We start from the raw sequence: 27,095 nt of genomic DNA on the forward strand, positions 1-27,095 counted from the left end.
CATTTTAAAAATAAAAATAACAATTTGGCATAATAATAGTATCTGTTCCCAGGGTGTTGCAAAAATTAAATTGTATAGGGCAGTCTGATTAAAGACAACTGTAAGAGCAGTTCAGTGTCAATATTATCATCACCCTCATTGTCATTATTCCTGAAGGTGAGAGAAGCAGCAGGTGGGACTATAGACCTGGGTGCTCTGATTCTCTGACATCTGTTTAATACTTAGCATTTTTAGATAATAACCATCTGTTCTTCCTCTGTCTCTCTAATTCTGTGATCTTATCTATTCTAATAGCTTTAAATGTTTTCTATGTTTTAGTGTTTTCTCAAACTGTATTTCCAACCTTTTCCTGTAACTGTGCTGTGCTTAGTCGCTTAGTCATGTCCGACTCTTTTTGACCACATGGACTGTAGCCCGCCAGGCTCCTCTGTCCATGGGGATTCTCCAGGCTAGAATACTGGAGCGGATTGTCATGCCCTCCTCCAGGGGATCTTCCCACCCAGGGACTGAATGCAGGTCTCCTGCACTGCAGGTGGATTCTTTACCATCTGAGCCACCAGGGAAGCCCAAAAATACTGGAGTGTGTATCCTATCCCTTCTCCAGAGGATCTTCCAACCCAGGAACCAAACTGGGGTCTCCTGCATGACAGTTGGATTCTTTACCAGCTGAGCTACCAGGGAAGCCCCTTTTTGTAACTAAATTCTCTTAAAAATATTTATTTGAATGTCTTACATTTTCATCTCAGTTTAAACAAAAGGAACTAGTTGCTTAATATGGGAATAAAGATACCTTAGCCTTGGCCTTGATTGTGCCATTGAAATCATTTGAGATTTATACAGGTTGTTTAGTGACCTTTTGCCTGAGTTTCTTTGAATAGTAAATAGATGTAGAAAACAATAATTGGATTTAAAATCTAAAACCCTGGGAATCTAATTCAAAATTTTCTTGTTTTCCCTTTCTAAACTGCCCTTCAATACCTATTTCCTGATTTTAATCTATCATAAGGTTCTTAATTTCATCCACCCAGTAACCTTGAAGTTATCTTTAATTTCTTCCTCTCCTTTATCTCCCTTTATCTAATCTATCACTAAGAGCCTTTACTTCCTTCAAAATATCTGTTGACCTTGTTTTTTCCATGGCCACCATCTTTCTTTAGGTCTCCATCACCTTGTCTCTGTTTTATTGCCACTATTTTATTGTTTGTTAACCCGTTTCCCTATCTCTGGTCTCTTCTGCTTCAAATTAATTTTATATAGCTTCCATCCACTTACTGTTATTAGACACTTTTAAAGTATTATCTCAGTTAGTGGTATAATTTTGAGAGAATTACTATTTCCACTTCATAGTTGGGGGTAGATTAGAAATCAGATTAATAGTCTGTGGTGAGACAGTTATTGTGCGATTGAAACTCAGGTAGGTGTCTCTAGCTCTAGACACTTTATTCTTTCCGTTGTACGATACAGCCCATCAACCTCAATTCTGATCTCGTGATTGCCCATCCGCTGCTCTTGCAGCCTCACTGCAGTCAGGGTCCACATCTCCATGCCATGTTGAGCAACAGCAAACTGAAGATGTGCGTCTGCTTGTGGAGGCCACAGCAAATAGAGAACATGTGGGTTAGGCAAGCGATGTGGAAGCCCTACACAGCTGTAGCCAATATTGTGAACATTTGCTAAGGGATAGGCTGGCCAGAATCAGAAGAGCACAATGCGTCAGGAGACTCAGTCTGTTAGAAGCTTCCTGGTCCAAGGAAACTATGGCAGAGCAAAGAATGATAGAAACTATATGAGATTCTTGTAAAGACATGCTAAGGGAAAAGATTGACTTTTGGGGGGACATTTCTATTCTACATTTTGAGAAGTGGCTATTTTCCAGATATAGTCAGCCTAGTATCCAAAGATCAGAGAAGGCAATGGCACCCCACTCCATATTCTTGCCTGGAAAATCCCATGGACGGAGAGCCTATTAGGCTGCGGTCCACGGGATCGCTAAGACGTGACTGAGCGACTTCACTTTCACTTTTCACTTTCATGCACTGGAGAAGGAAATGGCAACCTACTCCAGTGTTCTTGCCTGGAGAATCCCAGGGACGGGGGAAGCCCAATGGGCTGCCGTCTATGGGGTCACACAGAGTCGGACACGACTGAAGTGACTTAGCAGCAGCAGCAGCAGCAGCAGTATCCAAAGATAGAGGTCAGAGGAGTCATCTGGATAGTGTCAGGAATACAGAGAGACAAAAAAGCAATGGTTGTTAAAGGAGCTGTTTTTGGGAGTTAGACATTATCTTATTCAACCTTACATTCCACAAATTGAGACTCACTGTGAAGAAAGGATATGTTCAGGTCTCCTAACTGCCAGGTCCATCCTTCCCTTACAATATCAAACTTCTGACAAAAGTATCATATCATGTCTCCTGCATTTTGGTGGCAGTTATGGAGATAAAAACTGTTTCCTCTTTAAACTGGACCTGACACAGCAGTGTTGCTGATATAGGCTACTTGCTCCAAAGCTCTTCTGTCCAATATGGTAGACAGTAGCCACTCGTGGCTATTTAAATTTAAACTAATTAAAATTAAATGAAATTTAGTTTCTTAGTCACTCTAATCATGTTTCAAGAATAGCCCTGTGGGCTGGAGGCTACTTTATTGGACAACACAGATATAAAACATTTCCATCATCACAGAAATTTCTATTGGACAGCACTGGTCTGAAGTGTACTTTTTATTAATTATGTACATAGCATAATCAGATAGTGCAATACCTGTCACGTATCACAGTGCAATCCACAATCATATAACGCAACATGTAAATTTTTGTGACTACTTATTTAGCATGTAGATGTGAAACTCACTCTGGGGTTTTGTTCAATTACTAAGAACTGATAGGTACTTGATATTTCAAATAATGGGGCCAGTGTCAATGTCTAAATACTTTCCTCTATATATTATTGCATCATTGATTACTTTATCTAATCCAATGCCAAAAGATATAAGAAGTATGAATCCTGATTCCTTCTTTGAGAAATGAATCCATCTATTAAATCCCTCACCAGGAGGGTGAAAACTTGTGAAAGTGAACGCTATGGCTTTTCTACACAAAGTCTTAGATACTTCCACACTTTTATCAACTTAATCTTAGAACACATAAGGAAAGATATAAGTCAGAGGGTTACTCAAACACATTTGACGTTTTTAATGAGAATTTTGAGATAAAAGTAAGAAGTATGACCATTTGGATAATGAAAACAAACAATGACGCCTCAGTTGCATATGTTTCTGTTTTCTTTCCTGGAGTAGATGAGAACTTTTGTTTTAAAATTTTTATTTCCAACATGTGGAGGCAGTTTTCATTTGAAGTTTCTCTTGGAGTACTGTTGTCTATAAATTGTTTTTCCACACAGAAGGATAACATTTTTCAAAAGTGGTAGGAAAAAGATACTACAAGAAGAAATAAAGGAAAATAAGGAACTCACTATGTCTTAAGTCCTGGAGTAGGTGTGCTCATCTGGATGAAACAATGTGCACAAGGAGAAATGAGAGTGATGTGCATTTCAGCAGGCCATATGGGTTTACGCCATTTTCACTTGGCAGTGTCTCTTGATGTCATGCTAAAAGTTCATTTGTGAAAATGCACGATTTCAAACACCATCCCTATTAAGGCATGTGTTTCAAATGGGAAAAATGTACTCTAATAAAGCACAGGTGTCTCTTGGTATGATTTTAAATTATTTAATCCAATTATGCATGTCATATACTGGTGAAATAATATCTATTTTTACATAAGCTTGGCAGCAAGTCAGAAAAGAGTTTCTACCATAAAATGCTAATATCAATATTCTAAGACACAGGACTTCAATTGAATCTGTGAGAAAGAAAACTCTCTTTCTTAAAACTGGTATTTATTTTTAACTCAAAATTACTTATTATTTAAATCACAGAATAGTGTACTGTTGGATACTAATGCTTTTTTTCATAATTAGATTTCTTCACATAATAAATATTTGGCTTAAATACTTCCACCACTTAATTTGTTTACAGTACTCCAAAATAATCTTCTTACAGTAATAATTTTTTACTTGAAAAAGAACCAACATTTAAGAGTCCAATAAAACCACAGTCACTGAATAAACACAGTAAGATCATCTATGTTATATATTAGTTGAAATTTAAAAGAAATATAACTTGGAAAAAGTATCTACTCTATTTTGCCCCACTAATATTATAATGAAATTTCTGAAATGGGGACTAGTACCATACTCTAACTTTTGACCTTTTCAAATGGCAATACCTGGCAACAACACCTGGAAAATGTTTTGCATAGCCAAAGAGACTCTTCTGTGCATTTCTGCAATAGAATATGAATTAGCATGTTTATTTGTATTGCTTTTAGGCAGAGTACATTCCATTCTGTTGTAGAGCTGTGTTTTGTTTGTTGAAATCTGCAAACAAGAGACAACCAATCAACCCATGTAACTGCTGCTTCCATCTGTGTGTCTGAGGAAAGTTTTACAAACAGCTCTCTCTCTCACAGTAAAATCCTTTTACCTGTAATGATTTTCTGTTTTAAATCACTGTCTCATTTTCTCTCTGAAGAGAGAAGACTGCAAATTTTGTACCACTATGTTATTTTTAAAACTATAAATTTAACTCAATCATGGGCTTCCACGGTGGCTCAGAGAGTAAAGAATCTACCTGTGAGGTGGAATGGCCGGGTTTGAGCCTTGCATCAGGAAGATCCCCTGGAGAAAGGAATGGAAACCCACTCCAGTATTCTTGCCTGGAGAATCCCACGGATAGAAGAGCCTGTACAGTCCATGGGGTTGCAAAGAATAGGACATGACTGAGAGGCTAACACTTACTATGTTATTTTTAATAGTATAAATTCAACTCAATCATGGCAGTAGTTCTGATACTGAAATTACAAAGGATCATCAGGCTGCATAGAGATAACTTCTACTTAAGTTATATTTAAGCACTATGATACATTCTACTTGTGTGATCTCCATTTTAAGCTTATGGATTTGTTGAGATAAAACAAGCCAATTGTATTCCTATAATTTCTATATAAGCTCAGTTCAGTCACTCAGTTGTGTCCAACTCTTTGCCACCCCATGGACTGCAGCACGCCAGGCCTCCCTGTCCATCACCAACTCCCGGAGTTTACCCAAACTCATGTCCATTGAGTCAGTGATGCCATGCAACCATCTCATCCTCTGTCGTCCCCTTCTCCTCCCACCTTCAATCTTTCCCAGCATCAGGGATTTTTCAACTGAGTCAGTTCTTCACATCAGGTGGCCAAAGGATTGGAGTTTCAGCTTCAGCATCAGTCCTTCCAATGAATATTCAGGACTGATCTACTTTAGGATGGAATGGTTGGATATCCTAGCTGTCCAAGGGACTCTCAAGAGTCTTCTCCAACACCACAGTTCAAAAGCATCAATTCTTCGGTGCTCATCTTTCTTTATAGTCCAACATTCACATCCATACATGATCACTGGAAAAACCATATCTTTGACTAGACGGATCTTTGCTGGCAAAGTAATGTCTCTGCTTTTTAATATGCCATCTAGATTGGTCATGACTTTTCTTCCAAGGAGTAAGCATCTTTTAATTTCATGGTTGCAGTCACCATCTGCAGTGATTTTGGAGCCCCCCAAAATAAAGTCTGCCACTGTTTCCACTGTTTCCCCATCTGCTTGCCATGAAGTGATGGGATCAGATGCTATGATCTTAGTTTTCTGAATGTTGAGCTTTAAGCCAAATTTTTCACTCTCCTGATACACTTTCATTAAGAGGGTGTTTACTTCTTCACTTTCTGCTTTAAGGGTGGTGTCATCTGGATATCTCAGGTTATTGATATTGCCTGCTGGCAATCTTGATTCCAGCTTGTGCTTTATCCAGCCCAGCATTTCTCATGATGTACTCAAGTTAAATAAGCAGGGTAACGATATACAGCCTTGACGTATTCCTTTCCCTATTTGGAACCAGTCTGTTCTTCCATGTCCAGTTCTAACTGTTGCTTTCAGACCTACATACAGATTTCTAAAGAAGCAGGTAAGATAGTTTGGTATTCCCATCTCTTTCAGAATTTTCCACAGTTTGTTGTGTTCCACACAGTGAAAGGTTTTGGCATAGTCAATAAAGAAGAAATAGATATTTTCCTGGAACTCTCTTGCTTTCTCAATAGTCCAGTGAATGTTGGCAATTTGATCTCTGGTTCCTCTGCCTTTTCTAAATCCAGCTTGAACATCTGGAAGTTCACAGTCATGCACTGTTGAAGCTTGGCTTGGAGAATCTGAGCATTCTTTACAAGTGTGTGAGATGACTGCACTTGTGTGGTAGTTTGAGCATTCTTTGGCATTGCCTTTCTTAGGGATTGGAGTGAAAATTGACCTTTTCCAGTTCTGTGGACACTGCTGAGTTTTCCAAATTTGCTGGCATATTGAGTGCAGCACTGTAACAGCATCATCTTTCAGGATTTGAAATAGCTCAACTGGAATTCCATCACCTCTACTAGCTTTGTTCGTAGTGATGCTTCCTAAGGTCCACTTAACTTTGTATTCCAGGATATCTGGCTTTAGGTGAATGATCACACCATTGTGATTATCTGGGTCATGAAGATCTTTTCTGTATAGTTCTTCTGTGTATTTTTGCCACCTCTTCTTAATATCTTCTGCTTCTGTTAGATCCATACAATTTCTGTCCTTTGTTGAGCCCATCTTTGCATGAAATGTTCCCTTGGTATCTCTAATTTTCTTGAAGAGATCTCTCATCTTTCCCATTCTTTTGTTTTCCTTTATTTCTTTGCACTGATCACTGAGGAAGGCTTTCTTCTCTCTCCTGGCTATTCTTTGGAACTCTGCATTCAAATGGGTATACCTTTCCTTTTCTCCTTTGCTTTTTACTTCTCTTCTTTTCACAGCTATTTGTAAGGCCTCTTCAGACAGCCATTTTGCTTTTTTGCATTTCCTTTTCTTGGGGATGGTCTTGATCCCTGTCTCCTGTACAATGTCACGAACCTCCGTCCATAGTTCATCAGGCATTCTGTCTATCAGATCTAATCCCTTGAATCTATTTGTCACTTCCACTGTATAATCGTAAGGGATTTGATTTAGGTCATACCTGAATGGTCTAATGGTTTTCCCTACTTTCTTCAATTTAAGTCTGAATTTGGCAATAAGGAGTTCATGATCTGAGCCACAGTCAGCTCTTGGTCTTGTTTTTGCTGACTGTATAGAGCTTCTCCATCTTTGACTGTAAAGAATATAATCAATCTGATTTCAGTATTGACCATCTATCTGGTGATGTCCATGTGTAGAGTCTTCTCTTGTGTTGTTGGAAGAGGGTGTTTGCTATGACAAGTGCATTCTCTTGGCAAAACTTTATTAGACTTTGCCCTGCTTCATTCTGTACTCCAAGGCCAAATTTGCCTGTTACTCCAGGTGTTTCTTGACTTCCTACTTTTGCATTCCAGTCCCCTTTATGAAAAGGACATCTTTTTTGGGTGTTAGTTCTAAAAGGTCTTATACGTCTTCAGAGAACCGTTCAGCTTCTTCAGCATTACTGGTCGGGGCACAGACTTGGATTACCAAAATATTGAATGGTTTGTCTTGGAAACAAACAGAGATCATTCTGTCATTTTTGAGATTGCACCCAAGTACTGCATTTTGGAGTCTTTTGTTGACTATGGTGGCTACTCCATTTCTTCTAAGAGATTTTTGTCCACAGTAGTAGATATAATGGTCATCTGAATTAAATTCACCCATTACAGTCCATTTTAGTTTGCTGATTCCTAGAATGTCGACTTTTACTCTTGCCATCTCCTATTTGACCACTTCCAATTTGCCTTGATTCATGGACCTAACATTCCAGGTTCCTATGCAATATTGCTATTTACAGCATTGGACTTTGCTTCTATCACCAGTCACATCCAGAGCTGGGTGTTGTTTTTGCTCTGGCTCCATCTCTTCATTCTTTCTGGAGTTATTTCTCCACTGATCTCCAGTAGCATATTGGGCACCTAACAACCTGGGGAGTTCATCTTTCTGTATAGTTTCCATTTTATCCCTTTTTTGTCCCAATCTAAATATGAATAATTTGTATTAAAGTCTTCACTCCTCCTGTCCATCCATGCATCTGCATGACTGACCTAGGGTTAATGAGTCCTGTCTATGTCCTTTTCCTGTATATGAAATGGCAATCTATGGCAGTGACTCTTAAACCCAAATCCTTGTTAAAATCACCGATAGGGTTTTATTTGTTTTATTTATATATTTTAAAAATACACATGCCAGTGCAGCAGGAGATTTGTATTCAGGTCAATCGCATTTAATTGAGGCATCTGTAAATTCAAAAAGGTGATATATATTATTATCAATACCTGATCTGTGCCTGTGGCAACCCACAATTGGTTGTCCTTTTCTCTACTCATTGTTGCAATCTTTTTTCAAGTCATAGGAAACATCAAGACTGGGCCTTCTTCTTAGCCATATCTTGGCCTTCTGTCAGTATGTTCTTAATCCAGGTTGTAACTGAAGCAGAGAGTCAATTCTTGCTCACTTTGTGTTCTTTGATCCTAGAAGTTTTTCTTGTTCTAAGTGCCTTTGCATATAGTAGTAATCAAATATATCCTTACTTTTCATGAATATGCTAAAATCCTAATGGTACACTTATAAGAAATTTTGTTTCCACAGAGAATTTTTTTAAAGAAAATATGATACATTTAAATCAAAAATTAATTTGTGACTGCAAAAGAATTTTAACTTTGCTCAGGGATTCAAAACTGTTTGTGATGTATCAGCAATTTAAAAGCAGGGCTGCTTTTTAAAAACAAAAAGCCTTCAGTAGAATTGTTAATGGACCTGGCTAACTTAAGATTAATTAAAAAAGAAAATTTTTAAAACTACATGGTTTTCTAAAATTTAATTTTTGTGTAATTTAGAACCATATCAAAGTGAGATTATTGAGAACATAAAAATCCACTGGAGTTCTAAGTTCCAGGGAAAGAACAGGGAAATAAAGAATAAAAGGGAGAAAGTTCATGCACATACTTCCCACCCACCCACTCCAGTCTTTTTCTCTTAAGGTTTCACATTTAAGCAGAGAGGAGACTGGATGGGAAACCCAGGGTTGACCCAGAGAGCCTGGGATGATAAAGACTGAACTACTCATCACTTAGAATCAAACATTAACTTTTGTCTGTTGAAGGAATCTATTGTGAAGTCTTGTTTGCTGGGCTATTGATCAACTGTTCTATATTTGCAGGGACATGGTTTTTAATACTGTGGGGTACCCAGCAATCAGCGCCCTGATCAAAACAAAGGCAGTGTTACTTTTTCACCTCCTACTTGTTATATTTATTTTTTGGGAAGCTTGGTTTTCTCTCGCTCCTGCTTCTACTTTCTAAAGAGTGCTCTGTGCTTTCCTCTAGGCATCTTGTATAGTCTACTTAATTGAAGTCCTTTATTCCTCCTTAACCAATTTTTGTCTTTGTTTTAATCAAATGATTATTATTAATCAAAATGTTTATTTCTGAGCTAGTATCATCCAATTACAGATCTGTTACTTGGTTAACTCCCATTTATATAAAACTAAGACTCAAAAGGCCAAGTACTTTTTAAACAAGGCGTTAGTAACCCAAATTGACTTGTCATTGATGCAACTGCAAAGGAAATAATTTTATTGCCATTATTTTTTTTGTTTGATATGCATCATGGACAGTTTTCCCTGCCAGTACATTTAGAACTCCTCATTTTTAATAACTAGATGTTATACTATTGATAAAAATTATGTGAATATGCTCAATTTTCCATCATTCTCTTGTTTGTGGCCCTAATAATAATTATTATTATCATCCCAGTCATTTTAATAATGAATAACATTTATTAAATCCTTATTATGTGTCAGGCACTACTGGATGGTAAATGCTTTACATGTATTAATTTACTTGATTATCGTATTAGTGAGCCTAGATATGATGATATTGGTAACCTCATATTAGGTATGAGAAAATTGAGGAATAGAGAAGTAAAAAATTTTTTGCGTAAGGTCACCTTTCCAGTAAGTGTCAGAGACAGGATATAAACTTGGAAAGGGTGTCCTCAGAGTCAACACTGAAGTCAACCCAAGCATTTTACTGGTTGGTTGAATTTTTTTGGCAGTTACACAAACTATAGCAAACATCATCATAATATATCAAAATCTGAGATATGTTTATAGTTTTTCCTAATCTCTTCATAATGGAAACTGTGGTTAAAAAAGTAATCATAAAAAAGGAAAATATAAAATCAGATTGACTCTCCAGGTTTGAAAAAAGGACTTTATGTGTAATTCAGCTGAATTGAGATAATCATGAATCTCAGCCAGTCATGTTCTCACCTGTCTCCGGAGTCCTAAAGAACTTGTTCGAGACTTCTATGTACTAATACCTGTTCCTACTTTGTGTCATGTTTATTTGTGCATATGCCTCACTTCCACATTTCATTCATATTTTTTATTCTGCTGCTAATTGTTTTACATACAAAAGATACCAGTATTATTGTGCCTGAATTATTTCAGTATTTTAATGTAGAACTTCTTTTCTTCCAAACAGGAGCAAAATTTATTGGAACTTTCCCCATCCCAGACACCTATAATCCAGATGATGATAAAGTATATTTCTTTTTTCGTGAATCATCTCAAGAAGGGAGTACTTCTGATAAGACCATCCTTTCTCGAGTTGGAAGAGTTTGTAAGGTAAGATATATTTATTTTACTTTAGGCATATGTATATATGTGTGAATAATTAACCATGTAATTTTGAAGTTGATCCCATTATTCATAAATGACAGAGTAAATTCATGTTATCTTATAATTTTTGAGATCCAAAAGAATTAAAAATTGTCCAATGTTAAAAATTATTTTTTCCAACTCCTGAGCTGTTTGCAGGTTTGAGTTAGCTCTGCTTGGCAGTTTGCTCCTTTTATTGGTGGGCTATCCCTCTGCCCGTTGTCACTATTCCCAGTAAGACCACTGCATTGTCCTGATCCATGGACGTTAAAATGTTTTGTTCATCAAATAATCTTATTTTGAAACAGAAAGTAACAGTATCACTAGCAGAATCATATCCCATATTTTTTATCAAAACACATCACATGTAAAATTATATATTTTTACATAATAAGTTGAAAATGTGGTTATAATCTTACTATTTAGATATTTTCTAGAGCATTAATCTAGATTAGGTTCTAAGAGAAAAACAGGATAAGAAGGAAACACAAATAAACCAAAAAGCAAAACATTTATTTTGAAGACAACTGAAATTTTTAATACTACCATTTTGTGAAAATTACAAGCAAACAGAAACTCTATGAAACACTTCCATTTTGTGCCATCAAAGCTGTCATGTAAATAAATACAAGCTTTATAAAATAAAAATACTACTGCAGTCATACTTTACAGCATATTCTTTTGTTAGTTGGATTTATCTTCACTAAAATCACTTAAATATCCAGACACCTTCAGCATTAACTCAGTTATTAAGAGGAAGAGCTGTTAACTTAATAAATACTCTCAGCGGGAAGGTTTCTTTGGTCTTGTACAAACTTTTCATTTTCTTCCATCTGAGCCTATCACTTTTTTTCTCAACCTGCGCCTCGGGCTTTTGAACACTTCCAGGAACTGAAATACAAACCTTCATTGCCCTTAGCAGTGCTAATGAAAACACGGTTTTTGAAAGAGGCCAAACTTGTGAGTGCAGATCATTCTTTATCGAGTGTTCTAGCCAGTAATGCTGCCTCCCATTGATCCCTTCACCCCCAGGGGACAGTCTCTGAAAAGCATCCTCATTCTTTCAGAGTCTTAAGAATTCACAGTCATTTCTCTTGAAGTCTCTCTCCTGGAGATGAATGGCCATTGCTTGGAGTAGTCCTAGTGTGTGAGTGTACTGAAGCATGCCTTAGAACAACAGTACCCCAGCCTGGAGGCTGTGCTGTGGATGGACATCATTTGTGTAAATGAACCACAAGAAGTATGTCATAAGAGATTTACAACAGTTAGATGTATTTTAAGAGTCACTTTGTGATGAACACATATAAAAAGTATTAGCTTTGTGAACCAGTCCAATACTTATTTCTTGATAGGTCGATTCTATTTGATAGAAATTTGTTTATAACAAAGTCAGGTTTTTACCCTCATATTAAATATATTGAAAGTTAACTTTAGAGGTGGAGAAATACACAGGTTGCCCCATTTATAAATTTGTATTATAAAAATATAATCTAGACTTTAAGTATCAGCATGGGTTATTTTATTTATGAACAAACTCCTATAGAACTGAAAAAACAGACTAAAATATGAGTCTTTCCATCACAAAAAACTTCCCCGACCACACAGCGAGATTTTACCATGCTATTGTGTTTGGATAAAAAAAAGCTAACAAATTGTGAGATCAAATAAGGACGTGTGATGGATGAATTTCCTTAAAAAAAAAAATAAAGAGATAATAGAGGTTATTCTTAAATTGATGCATCTCTTTACTCAATCCCTGTCTTCAGTTAGCACCTTCTTCAGAATTTCCTGCTACACATATGATCCACTGGTCAGTGTTTACAATATTTGGTTCTAAATGCATCTTTGTAATTTCTTAATTTCTTTCCTGCCCTGTTCAAGTTTCTACTAATTTACCTAATAATTTAGGATTAGCTTAGTAAAAATTGAGCACTCCTAAGTAAATATTTCACTGACAAGATTAAAAATGATTTGAAATCTTAAAAAAAAAAGTCCTGCAAAAGAATAACAAGTTTAATTAAAAAAAAAAAAAAAACTATTGAGCATCATCATTGTTGCTGTTATACATTATTTTCACATACAAAATATTTTTGTGACATTTTTGGGAATATATGTATTTCTCTGTTTCTTTTTTTTTTTTTACTCCATGAGGTTATTATAATACTGTTTTTCTATTTTCAACAAATAGTAACATAATGTATGCCTATGCTGTAAAACAAAATGATGTTCAGTTAACAAATATCTAAGAAGGAAGAGGGCATGCTAGAGAAAGTTAAGAGGAACTATGTCCTCTGTGCTGAATTTTCAAAGCTTTTCAGTAACATGAGAGTCCTTTATACTATTTGTTCCACTAGGATATCCTTATTCCACAAGGATATTTTTTGGGAAATATTAAGCTTTTGTTGTTCTTGCTGTTATTGTTTTGTTTTCTTTTGGGGGGGGCTTCCTTGGTAGCTCAGCTGGTCAAGAGTCTGCCTGCAATGCAGGAGACCCCAGTTCAATTCCTGGGTTGGGAAGATCTGCTGGAGAAGGGATAGGCTACCCACTCCAGTATTCTTGGTCTTCCCTGGAAGCTCAGGTGGTAAAGAATCTGCCCGCAATGCAGGCAGATCCCTGGAGAATGGAATGGCTACCTACTCCAGTATTCTGGCCTAGATAATTCCATGGACTATACAGATCACAAAGAGTCAGACACGACTGAGAGACTTTCATTTTCAGTTTTACCTGAGAACCTTCAGCCCAGTGAAAAACTGTTGACAATTTAAGAGCTCCCTACCTCTACAGCTACTAAAGTAAAAGTTGTTTTATTGACCTGACAAAGGAATTACTATTAGACTGAGTGGTAGAGGAACCAGATATCAAATTGCCAACATCCGCTGGATCATTGAAAAAGCAAGAGAGTTCCAGAAAAACATCTATTTCTGCTTTATTGACTGTGCCAAAGCCTTTGACAGTGTGGATCATAATAAACTGTGGAAAATTCTGAAAGAGATGGGAATACCAGACCACATGACCTGCCTCTTGAGAAACCTGTATGCAGGTCAGGAAGCAACAGTTAGAACTGGACATGGAACAACAGACTGGTTCCAAATAGGAAAAGGAGTACGTCAAGGCTGTATATTGTCACCCTGCTTATTTAGCTTATATGCAATGTACATCATGAGAAATGCTGGGCTGGATGAAGCACAGGCTAGAATCAAGATTGCCAGCAGAAATATCAATCACCTCAGATATGCAGATGACACCACCCTTATGGCAGAAAGTGAAGAAGAACTAAAGAGCCTCTTGATGAAAGTGGAAGAGGAGAGTGAAAAAGTTGGCTTAAAGCTCAACATTGAGGAAACTAAGATCATGGCCATCACTTCATGGCAAATAGATGGGGAAGCAGTGGAAACAGTGACAGACTTTATTTTGGGGGGTTCCAAAATCACTGCAGATGGTGACTACAGCCATGAAATTAAAAAACACTTACTCCTTGGAAGGAAAGTTTTGACCAAACTAGATAGCATATTAAAAAGCAGAGACATTATTTTGTCAACAAAGGTTCGTCCGTCTAGTCAAGGCTATGGTTTTTCCAGTAGTCATGTATGGATGTGAGAGTTGGACTATAAAGAAAGCTGAGCACAGAAGAATTGATGCTTCTGAACTGTGGTGTTAAAGAAGACTCTTGAGAGTCCCTTGGACTGCAAGGAGAGCCAACCAGTCCATCCTAAAGGAGATCAGTCCTGGGTGTTCATTGGAAGGACTGATGCTGAAGCTGAAACTCCAATCCTTTGACCACCTGATGCGAACTGACTCGTTGGAAAAGACCCTGTTGCTGGGAAAGATTGAGGGAGGGAGGAGAAGGGGATGACAGAGGATGAGATGGTTGGATGGCATCACCGACCCAATAGACATGGCTTTGGGTAGACTCCGGGAGTTGGTGATGGACAGGGAGGGATGGCGTGCTGTGGTTCATGTGCCTATTAGTGATCACATATGCCTAATATGACTAATATAGCTAAGGAACTTAATTTTGGGTGTTATTTAATTTTAATTAATTGCAATTTAATTAGCCTTGTATGACTGAGCGACTTAACTGACTGAGTGGTATATTGTGATTGGCAGAGAGGAGGTTTTGGAAATAGGCAAAATTATACAAAAATGAACAAAGGACTGTTTACAGGATAAGGGTGAATCTTTTTTAACCCATTCCTTTATTATTTTATCATTTCATTATTTCAACAACAAAACGTAAGTTCTGTGCAAACTGCAGTACACTAGATGCTGGGAGGTAAGTAAATTACTGTCCATCTTCTTTAACACCTTACAATACAGTTGAGGGTAATTGAGATACAAGCAGATAATCACAATGCAATGTGATCAAGGTCAGACTGAGAACTCTATGCACTCCATGAAGTCTAATAATTGAGGGGTAGGAGGACTACACCAAGGGCAGGAGAGGAGGATAGGCATTTCACGCAGCCTTGTGACAAAATACATTTTGTTTACAAAACAATGATATCCTGTTGTCAGTGGAAGTTGAGAGATGGTGGGTAGCAATGTTATTTCTTAAATTGTGGTTAATTGGAAGATAAACAGTATTATTTTCATATTAAGGAGTTTCAATTCTATCATGCAGACAATGAGAAGTTATAAATGTTTTTAGGAAGAGAAGTGACCTCTAGGTATTTAGCAGTTCTTTGAGGAATGTATCTGCATTGAGAAATATTTGTGACTGAGAGACCTGTTAGGTAGTTTCCCAAAGAAAGTAGGAATGAAGAGATACAGGTAAGTTCAAGAGATATTTCTAAAATAGAATGTATGTTAATTTCTAAAAGGTCCTAAATTTACTACCACTCTTTTATTAATTGCCTGGTGTGGAAAAGGGTTGTCCAGTAGAACTTTCTGCAATGATAGGAATGTTCTGTATCTAAACTCTACAGCATAGTAGCCATGTGGCTATTGGTGATCACATACACCTAATATGACTAATATAGCTAAGGAACTTAATTTTTGGTGTTATTTAATTTTAATTAATTGCAATTTAAATAGCCTTGTATGTCTAGTGGCTACAATATAAATATAGACTATCAAAACATTTATTTACTTAACACATTTATTGGTAAACAGTCTTCTACAGGGCATTTCTAAGCAATAGTCTGATAGAAGTTTAAAAAAAATCACACTTGGACTCACTGAGCTTATAACCTAGTGCATGATATCTGAATGAAACAAGAAAGCACACAGATTAACACATAACTGTAAGGTGTGATAAATGCTATAATAGAAAAATCACAGGGTGCAATTAGGAAAAATAAGTAAACTAGATTGGAAATGGAGGGTCTTTCTGAGAAATTGACTTTTGAATCAGATGATAAAAATGATTAGGAAGTTGCAGGGCAAAGATGACAGGGATGATGAACATCACAGGCAGAAGGAAAAGCACATGTGAAATCTCAAAGGTGGGAAAAAGCACTTAAGTAAAAAGAGGTTTACTGTGATTGGAGCAAAACAGATAGATGCATTGAAAATTAGCAGGATAGTGGTCATTTCCTTTTAAACCATGTATAAAATTTCACCAGTCTTCAGAAGTCTTATTTCCCCTGACCATAATTAGAATTGACTGATACTGCAGGTATTGACTCCATGATGTATATGAAAGGCTGCAATAACTTCCTATCTTATTAGATCCTCCATGCATTTTAATTCTCCCTTACTGCTGTTCCGGAGACCTTGATTCTAGTCGTGTAGACAAGAAACTCCTATACTCTTAGTAATTGTGGTTTCCAGAAGATAAGGCAGATATTAGGAAAATGCACAAAGAGATACATTCTGATATTTAAGATAAGAAACACCAAGAAAAGTTTATTTGAACATATTGAAGTTGATGTTCTCAGTTGTGCTGTCATAATAACCAGTTGAAAATATAAAACTTGAGACTCAGCAGTGTTTAGATTCATGAATGTGGAAATCACCAGTGTATTGGTAGTTCTTGAAGTCATGGAAATGTCTGAAATTACCCAGGAAGATTTGTAGTATAAGATCAACGGGCAAGGACAAAATCCTGAAGGACAGTAACATTTGAGAAAGAGCAGAGTGAAATGTCCACAAAGGCATTGAGAAAAAATAGTTTGATAGCATGTAGAGAACTAGACAAGAATGTTGTCACAAGTCAGGGATAAAAACTGTTTCAAGAAGAAAGCAGTTGTCAGTAATGTCAGACACCGACATATCTGACATTTTCAGGTATAATTATGACTAAAATTTAGGTACTAGTTTTGTCAGTAAGAATATAACCAGTAACTTTTGCCCAAATGATATGTATCATTTGCCCAATTTAAAGTGAAATCTAGGCTTACACCTCTGCTGCACTTTTTCTAGCTCAGTTTCTTAGCCTAGATAATGAGGACACTCAACTCTCCCATGACTGGTTTACCACACAAATGAAAGGCTTAAATGGGATCACATGAATTTGGATATGACAGATACAGAGGAAAGTACTAGAAAACAGGGCTACTTATCCAGTGTTCAAGCAGTTAACCATCTAAGAGATTGACATGTAAATAATGTGAGTACATGATCATACTGTCTTGAGTTACATGTCAAAAATCATGTATACACACACACGTCAAAAATGTACACATTTTTTGGAGTCAGATCAATTAACTGCTTAGGAGTGTAAGATAATAGTGTGTGTTTATTGTGGGGGGTTTGGTGGTGGTGAGAGGCAGATTAGTTACTGAGAAGAGATGGTATTTTACTAGTTTTAAATGTTAAAATTACTATTATTACTTTCCCATCATTTTTAGCAATATTTGTGCTTTGAGGATGGATCTTATTTCTGCATAGAGTCAAAGAATGTGCAGACATCTTCTGGTGGCTCAGATGGTAAAGAATCTGCCTGCAATGCAGTAGACCTGGGTTCAATCCTTGGGTTGGAAAGTTCCCCTGGAGAAGGGAATGGCAACCTGCTCCAGTATTCTTGCCTGGAAAATCTCATAGACAGAGGAGCTTGGTGGAGTACAGTCCATGGGGTCACAAAGAGTCAAACATGACTGAGCAACTAACACCCACTGGTGAAAATTATGTGAACAATTTAAACAATGCAAATTTTGGACAAAAAATAGGAACAGAGAGATTCAGTAAATAGTAAAGAAACTCACCTAGAATATAATTTCTTAGGGTGCTATTGATCAGTGACAGCCTCAGGAGAGTAAGTACCTTCATCCAAAGAATCTCTTTCAGAGTATAATTATCATTATAAACGACAGTAAATCTAATGAATTGTTTTCCAGTAGTCTCACTACTTTCTAGTCAAACTACTTCAGTTTTCTCAAATTTAAAATAAGGTGTTTGGCCTAGAGTGTTTTCTAAAGTCTTTGCCAGGCTCTATAATTCTTGGATTTGAACAGTCAGTATTTTCAAGTACTAAAGGGTACACTCTATACCCTAGACTGCTCTCATGATGGTAAATTACACAGGTCTTTGTGGTGAGATAATAAATGCTAACTGGAAGAGTAGGTGAAACTGCATGAAATAAACCTTCTGAAAAGATTTATGTCTATTTACTTTGCAAGCTAGTCCTTTCTGATGTGATGTTTATTATTGTGTGTATCTGTCTGTCTGTCTGTGTTTCTTTTCAAAACCCACCCTGTAATGTGTGGAGATACCAGCCATGTTAGTGGAGCTTGCTCGCAACTTTCTGCCTCAAGTTTGTTTTGCATTATTTTTGGATTCTATTCATTTTTTGAAATGTCTATTAGCTTACTTATGCTAGCCCACTCCAGATTCCAGCTGCAGGTTGTGCCAGTTCTCTTTTTGTCCTCCGGTATTTCCTTTTGTCCACGCCAGGAATTCAACTTGGATGGACCTTTCACATGACTTGCCTGGGGGTCTAATTAATAGCCCTTTTGCTTCGATTCTACTTGCATTGTCTATTTTGATATATGGTCCTATTTGGACAATTACTGCCTTTGAAGATTTGTGTTTTTAGGCTGATGACACTTTTGTATTTATCGATCTCCCCCTTGTTGTAGTTTTTTTTTTGCTTACTTAGAGCTTGTCGCTTACAACCTAAATGAGAGATTTAGAGCCCAGAGTTACAGATGGGCTTTTGCTTCACTTCCATCTGTCTTCCTGTCAGAAATTCCTAGGCAAGGGTTTATACTGTTGGCTGTAGCTTTTTTTACTTTTTTTTAATTTAATGAACTCTGATCCTACCTGAAAAAGACTGCTGAATGTGCCTAGATTTGCCTAAATTTAATCTGTTAAATCTTCTTAGACAGTGATTTTTTGAACACAGTGTATTACCCGAGTCCTGCATTTCTAATAATCTTTATGAAGTAGTTAGAAAAACATGTTCTCCATTTTGGTTCTCCAACAACAAATCAAAAACAATCATCTCTAAACACTAGAGTTCTTTTCAAAATAAAAAAAGAAAAGAAATTTTTGTCTTGAAAGCCTATTCAGAAATTATCCCTTAAAAACCACTGTGTTTAATACCTGTCATCCAAGTTTTTTGTTTGTTTTTCCCTTTCCCCTTTGAGATATTCGAATTTCCCTAGTTTTGCTTCTTTTACTACTAAAGTATTTCAAGATTATTAGTAGATAAATAGAAGACTCATTATTATTTTCCTTTTCTGATTTTATTTTTAGTGGTCATAACTTGTTTTGCATCTCAATAAATAGTTAAAGGAAACATAGTTAGGACATATTGTTGAAGAAGTCAAATGCTGAAAAGGAAAGTAAAACATAGTTCTTTCATTTGATTCAGTGTGTTTCATGTCACTATTTTCCATGAGTTCTTTAATGTATCAGAATATCCTCATTTAAGCTCTTCCTCGCAGTATAACAATGTATTTTAATATATATGGTATGTCTTTCTAATTAGTCTCCTGGGAATCTTACTCTGGGTTTGACTTTTTATTTCTACCACATGATGATCATAGTTTCAAGCTTCTAAATAGGCCCACATTTGGATTTGCATTTGGATTACCCTTATCATTATTGACATATATAACCTATATAGATCATCTATATTAAGTTTACAGAGTTTCTAAATTTTGCCCCTAGAATAATTCAGTGAAGAGTGAGGCACCCAGAGAGAAATACATTGAACAATTGCTCTGAAATGTTAGTTACTCTGATCTTATCTCCAGAATTTCCTGGCACAAATGGGTGATTTGAAGCTATATCTCAACACAAGATTATTTAAAACCTGCAAAGTACAGCTGTTATTATAAATGACAAATCAGATACAGAATATGAGTGGTGATGTTTTAAAATATTATTCAACAGGCATTAAAGACACAGAAGTATTAACTTGCCTTGATATTTTTATATTTGTAAAAAGGATCAACAGAAAGCCTATATATTTGTCTCAATGTGATAGTGTCAGTTATAGAAAAACAAGTGTTTTGTATTTTAATATTTAGATCATACTTCAGAAGAAAGTGGGTAGTGTTAGCTCAAGATAAAATATCTGAGTATAAATGTTATTGACAGCTAGAATGGGGGAGAGGGGTGCACAAACATGCATGGATTATGGTTTTTAAAGTGCTTCAGGGAATTACATTCTCTTGTCTGCACAAAGATGCAGGAGAGTTCCATTAGGCAAAATAACTTTTAAGCAAAGGAGAATTTATAACCTCTGACTTAACCATCAAACTGTTTTTCTTAAGTGTTTAAGATGTTTATTTATTTGAAAAGTCTGGTCTCCTTCAAATTTAAATAATTAATATGGTTACAGATTTCTGAATGCACATCTGTATTTTAATTGAATACACTGTGTTCAATGTTCACAAATGTCTTGGAGATTTCATTGATTTACAGAATCTTCAAGATTTAAGAGCATAGGAGCTGAACAGCAGTTAATACACTTTCTAAGAGCTTCTGTTTCTCAGTATAAAGCTGAACATGACAATATTTATAAAGTGTTGAGAGATCCTTGGAGAGGATGCTATACAGAGATAAAATCATGTTTAACAGATGAACCTAGCATAGTGACCTAGAGGTCAAAAGATACACTCAATAAAAGTTCATGTGTGACAGCTTGTAGCTACTCTCTGTGTCCATGTAAGATTTATAAGGACTTGAGTTTGCTGTGACAGAAGAATGAAAATGGAATCACCGTTAACCTGCCTCCTGACTGATCTCCCCATTGGGAGATTCCAGGATTAGAAGATCATAGTGTTTTATAATATGCAGCTATCACCCAATCAAATGATTCAGAGATACTCTATTTTAAACTGCACAAAGATTGTGAATTGTTTTTCATTTTTAAAATTTTTGGTTTTCATTAATCACTTTAAAATTAAGAAATATGGCAAACATAAAAAACTATAGAGAATGAAAAAACAGGCACCTTCTACACTCACTACCCACATTGTACACATGTGGTTGGGCTTGTTTACATTTAATTTCATTGCTACTTTCATCTGCATCTTTGTGGAGAGGATGGCAAGGCTCTTAGCAGTCTGACCACAAAGAAGCTGTGGAGCAGAGACACACAGAATTGACCAGTGACTAAAAGCTGCTGGTTTTGACATCTCAATAATAAATCTACAGTGTTAGTGAGATAGTTGTGTTCTTTAGAACCTCAAAAAAATAAGCAAGGAGGTGACAGTTTAGTACAAAAGTGGCTACTTCCCTTTCAGCCCTCTTCTGGGCTTAAAGTTCTCAGAGGGGATTTTGTGGATTTGCAAACAAATCCAGGGACTGAGAGCTGGCCCACAAAATCAGTCAACTGACACTTCTCTGCAGGAGAAATTCAACTCCTTGTGAACTGAACTTTGCCATCCCAGGTCATGCTTCTGGATGTCTGTAAGAGTTACTATCCAGTCATTAAATGCTTATAATCCATTCCTGAGCTGTTATCCCAGAAACTATACTTGTTTTCCCGTTGACAGCAGGTGGCTTTCATCTTTGACCTGGATTTTTGTGTTTGTTTTTATCTTTTATTCCTTGAGAGGCCACGCATGGCAGCTCAATGGGTAGGCGAGAGCCTTTAAAGATTCTTTTGCTCAAAGGACTTCAGTTTCTATTTGTCAGATTGAAAAAAAAAATATTCAGGTACAGTATAAATCTCTTTTCAACAAATTTGGAGCTAAGAGAATAGGTAGTTTTCGATGGTTTATCTTAAAATATGGGTGATAATTGCAAATATACAGAGGGATGGTGTTTGAAAATGAGCCATTTCTTGTCACTTTTATCTAATAGTATGTTGAAAAGAAAATGTGATTGCTCATTGTTATGATGACATAGTAATGTGTATAGTATTAACGGAATGTCATGGAGCAAGTACTTGATACTATCTGCTTATTCATTTAGCAAAATCATTTGGATAAATGCTAGGGGTAAATCAGTGAACCAAACATGATCCCTAGTATTGTAGTTATGATAGTTGGTCTGTTTCTTCATGAACATTGAGTCAGTGCTATTTTTAGTATTTATTACTGACTCCCAAAATGTACAAAAATAAGTGATGACAATTTTATAAATATTATAAATATGTAAGAAGAATGCATTAAAATAGACTTTAGAGTTCTGCTTAGTACAATCTAGGCTCTGCTAAAATAAAATATATAAAGGCTAGGTGTGAGAATTTAAAAAGACTAAAGGTCATTAGAAAAATGAGGAGATAACTTATTTTTAAATTTATTTAAAATCTTTCTTCCTGAATAATTACAGATAACATATTTTTTTCATAGGCATTATACAGTACATTATACAGAATTCATTGTTACCTTAGGAGGAAGCATTAGTATTAACATCTAGATTTACGTTAAGTGATCTGAGGCTATTAGCAGTATAAGTAAAAACTATGTCTAGGAAAATCTGCCTTTGTATCTGCAGACATTGGTAATCATTTAATAGCTAGCTGAAATATTTTTATTATTGAGCAGTAATACTCAAATAATAGATGTGGGTTCGATCCCTGTGTCGGGAAGATCCCTTGGAGAAGGAAATGGTAACCCACTCCAGTATTCTTGTCTGGGAAATCTCATGGACAAAGGAGCCTAGTGGGCTACAGTCTACGAGGTTACAAAGAGTTAGATACAACTTAGCAACTAAACAACAACAACAACTCAGGTAATAGAGGCACAACATACAAAATATAAATTTAAGAGCAATTACAGTCATGTTTGCTTCTAGCGGGTTATTATATAAAATATATTATGTATTCATTTTCTTTCACTTCTTTGCTAATTACTAAATCTTTTAGTGATTCTTCATTATGCACTAAATTATATACAGATGCTTTGGTCTTAACCCCAGTTTACTTTGTAATATTTTCCTCTATTTCAGTTTATCCCAGTCTTCATCTAAACCAGATTTGTCCTGGTTTACCTTACCCATCTCTGTTTCCCCAGTTGTTCTTTGCATCTAGTATATTTCCTGAACCAATCTCTGAATGTGTGAATCCACCCATAATCTTAGACAATATTAAATCTTAGTGAGTTCTGTCCTTGTTTTCCCAACAAATTTCAGAGAAGACTCAGATTTTTTGGCATTTATCTCTATTTTTATCTGTATGTTTTCTAAAGACTTCTGTCAACTTTATCTTGTATTTTTATTCACTAATTATTCAATATATTTTAATAAATACCTGACAGTCAGGATGTTAGTGGTATATTTGGAGTAGATGTTGGATAAAAAGAATAAGAATACGTTTTCTGATGAGAATTAAAAACTCTCAGAAAAATCAACTAGAAGTTATTTTGCTTTTTATTATTGCCATGTGTTAACAGTTCTATACAGTGTCAGTGGCAGAATATTATTGCCAGAAATATCTTCTGTTTGTCCAAGTTCTAAACAATTGCTGTGGTTACCATTGTGTTTCTATTATGTATATTTACTGTATATGTATAATCAACTCCCAACACAAATGAACTCAGCTACACACATTTCAAGGGTAAGCTCACATTGAGGGAATGCCCTTGTGGTCCAGTGGTTAAAACTCCGCACTTCCACTGCTGTGGGCCCAGGTTTGATCCCTGGTCAGGGACCTAAGATGCCACAAGTTTCACCATGAGGCCAAAAATAAAAAGGAAAGGGTAGGTTCACACTCACTGGATTTATTTAAAACTTATAACATTGAGACAATGCAAGCTGTGAGGTGTGACATTTTGTTCATTAAGGGCAAACTTGAGTTCATACTGCTTATTGATTTTGAATGTATTTAAAATTTTAAATTATTTTTTTAAGTAGTTTGTTATAAACCTAAAGAATTCAAGCAAATAATAATTACTCCTCTATATGGAGCTATACTTGAACTACTTCTGTTGTTTAGCAGAGATGGATGTGAAAGACCATTCACTCACTCTGGGTGTCACAGTACACCTTGGTGTTGGTTATAAAGACAGCTCTGGTCTCCAGTCTCAAGGACCTTGCTTGCCCTGTTAGCTCTGCCACAGAGTCAGTAGCCCTCTGAGATTTGCTCTGGTCTATTAGGACATCATCTGAGAATCTAGATTTCCATATTACCCATGTTAAAACTCAAACTGATCTCTTTCTCCTGTTCTCCCTTCTCTCTCCTCCTCTCCTTTTCTTTCTTCAAAAAAAGCAACTATTTATTGTGTATGATTTTGAATTCTCCTGTTTGGAGTTGTCATTTAGATGCTTTTCTCTGAATTAATTTTCAGACATTAAGGAATCACAGAGAAATTAGTTCTAGATATTCAGACCTGAAATTTGATAGTGAACTATTTATTAACTTCATAGTAACACAGCATGAAGGACAATTTTTTTAATATAATTTATCTTTACATGGAAATATAGTAATGGAAATCATGGCTTCATAATTTTTGAAAGTCAAAATTAAGTACTGAATGCATTTATACCATGAAAGTTTTATTTATTTATTATAAGCATAGCAGATTTAGCAGACCCAAATAAAAAAATCATATTAATTTAGTGTTCACAGGGACATTAAGTTAAAAATAAGAAAAATATCTTTTTATGGTGAATTATTGAACAGCATAACCCTGTTTATTCTACCTAATTGATTTAAATGCCTACATCTTGCTAAATGTCTAAAGAATATATTTTTTCAATTTTTTTCTGAGGTATAGTTGGCATATAACATTAGTCACAAGTAGATAATGTAATGATTTCATATTTGTATATACTGTAAAAGGATCACCACAGTAAGTCTACTTAATGTCCATTATCATATATAGTTGCAACGTTTTTTACTCTTAGCAACTTTCAAATATGAAATACAGTATTATTTATAGTCACCATGCTGTCTGGTATATCTCCATGTCTTATTTTATAACTGGAAGTTGGTCCCTTTTGACCCCCTTCCCCATTTCACTCACCTACCACTAAAGAACAGAGTTAATGAAATCTTTCAGAATAAAATAGTGTGGAAAAAAATCGATTAGTATTTAAAACAAGATTGCTTTTATCCTATTATGTGTATGTTGTGTTGTCTTGCATTTAATTAGTAGAGTATTAAATTTGGAAAAGGCTATTTTTAGGTCATACCAAAGCATATTTCTAAAGAATGCAAATAATTCATCTAAATCATATGACTAATGTATAAATCAGTGCTAACATTTATTGAATACAAGTTTTCTGGCCTTTGCTAAGCACTTGACAAAATGTTTTCCATTTAATCATCAAAATAATGATATCTCAAGGCATTTATCATATTTTGTCAATGAGAAAACAGAGACTTGGAGAATTAAATTGCCTTTTGTAAGTCATAGAGAGAAAATTGACAGATAGGAGTTGATTCCAAGCCTGTATTATTTACTGTTGGCTTGCACGCATCTGCTCATTCAGCAGAACTATGGTGTTTACACTGTACATTTAACTGTGAAAAAAGCATTTAATGTTGAAGGACAAAACTGCCTTTTCCCTCCTTAGAAAATTCGAGGAGGAAAGCTCTTGAATTGCTTACAAACAGAGTAAGCAATGACATCAATATGACACTGCTTATAGTAACCACCAGTCCTGGGTGTTCATTGGAAGGACTGATGCTGAAGCTGAAACTCCAATACTTTGGCCACCTCATGGGAAGAGTTGACTCATTGGAAAAGACCCTGATGCTGGGAGGGGTTGGGGGCAGGAGAAAAAGGGGACGACAGAAGATGAGATGGCTGGATGGCATCACCGACTCGATGGGCATGAGTTTGAGTAATCTCCGGGAGTTGGTGATGGACCGGGAAGCCTGGCGTGCTGTGATTCATGGGGTTGCAAAGAGTCGGACACGACTGAGCGAATGAACTGAACTGATAGTAACCACCAGTTTTAGTTGGTGATAAAATCATGTTGGTAAATCTGTATCTTATTTTTTCTTTTTTCAGAATGATGTAGGAGGACAACGCAGCCTGATAAACAAATGGACCACTTTTCTCAAGGCCAGATTGATTTGCTCAATTCCTGGAAGTGATGGGGCAGATACTCATTTTGATGAGCTTCGTAAGTCACATGTTTCTTTTCTCTTAAAAAAAAAAAAAAAAAAAGGAGTCTTACTGTCTAATTAAGTAATTTAGCATATATTTTATTTTAGCCCCAAATACCTGATTATAAAGCCCAGGACAGCTTGCTGGAGTGGTACTTACTAAATTCCCACACACAAAAGAACATGGGTGCACATTGTAATGAAGCAATTCCCTTCTTTGTAAGTGCCCTCAAAGTTATGATGGAAACTAAACTGTGGTCAGAAATGGACACTTATGAGCTCTGGGATCCCACAGTCCATCCATTCTTCATGCAGTCTTTTATCTGGAAGGAGCCACCAGCTGTAGATGGGCTCCTCGTTCTATAGATGCCCTCTGCTGGAGATGCCCTGCAGATCTGGTGAACTCTGTCCCTTCTGACTTGCTAGTAAAAAGGATATGCCAAGAAGCATTAGATTCTTCTCTTTCATTTTCCCGTCTCTACTCCTCTGAGTGTGATGCTAGAAAGAATTTGTCAGTTGTATATAAAGTTAGTATCATTAGCTTTTACCTTTTGAAGTTTTTTTTTTTTTTTGGTTTTGTCATGCAATGTAAAAATTGTATCATTGAATAATTTTTGTCAGCATTGCATTTACAATATTAAAGTCTATGTCCAATATTCATGGATGATTTCTCTTGCTGTATATAAGCATGCACACCTCTTAAATAATATTTTAAGATATATTATTTGCACTGCTTTAGTATCAGTGTTGAACAAGTAATTACACAAGTAATACTGCACAAGAAATGCAGTACTCCAGCTGTTTTCATATTGTTACCAAATAGGTAATTGAATTACTAACAAGCTGGTGCAGTTACAAGAAAACACCTTGTTTTAACACTGGAGGGTAAAAATAACCCACTTTTATTTTCAATTCTCCATGAAGTCACATACAC

General features: G+C 36.0%; 1 protein-coding gene across 3 annotated transcripts in view; it reads left to right on the forward strand.

Moving 5' to 3' along the window:
- SEMA3D (semaphorin 3D) overlaps positions 1-27,095 on the forward strand; it is a 218,896-nt gene that overhangs the window by 147,326 nt on the left and 44,475 nt on the right. For all 3 annotated transcript variants that reach the window (XM_061165129.1, XM_061165127.1, XM_061165128.1), the window contains 2 exons: positions 10,592-10,734; positions 26,064-26,178. In XM_061165129.1, coding sequence (XP_061021112.1) covers positions 10,592-10,734; positions 26,064-26,178 — 258 coding nt within the window. The remainder of the gene's footprint in view (positions 1-10,591; positions 10,735-26,063; positions 26,179-27,095) is intronic.

This window comes from Dama dama, chromosome 18 (genome assembly GCF_033118175.1).
Source record: "Dama dama isolate Ldn47 chromosome 18, ASM3311817v1, whole genome shotgun sequence".
NCBI lineage: Eukaryota > Metazoa > Chordata > Mammalia > Artiodactyla > Cervidae > Dama > Dama dama.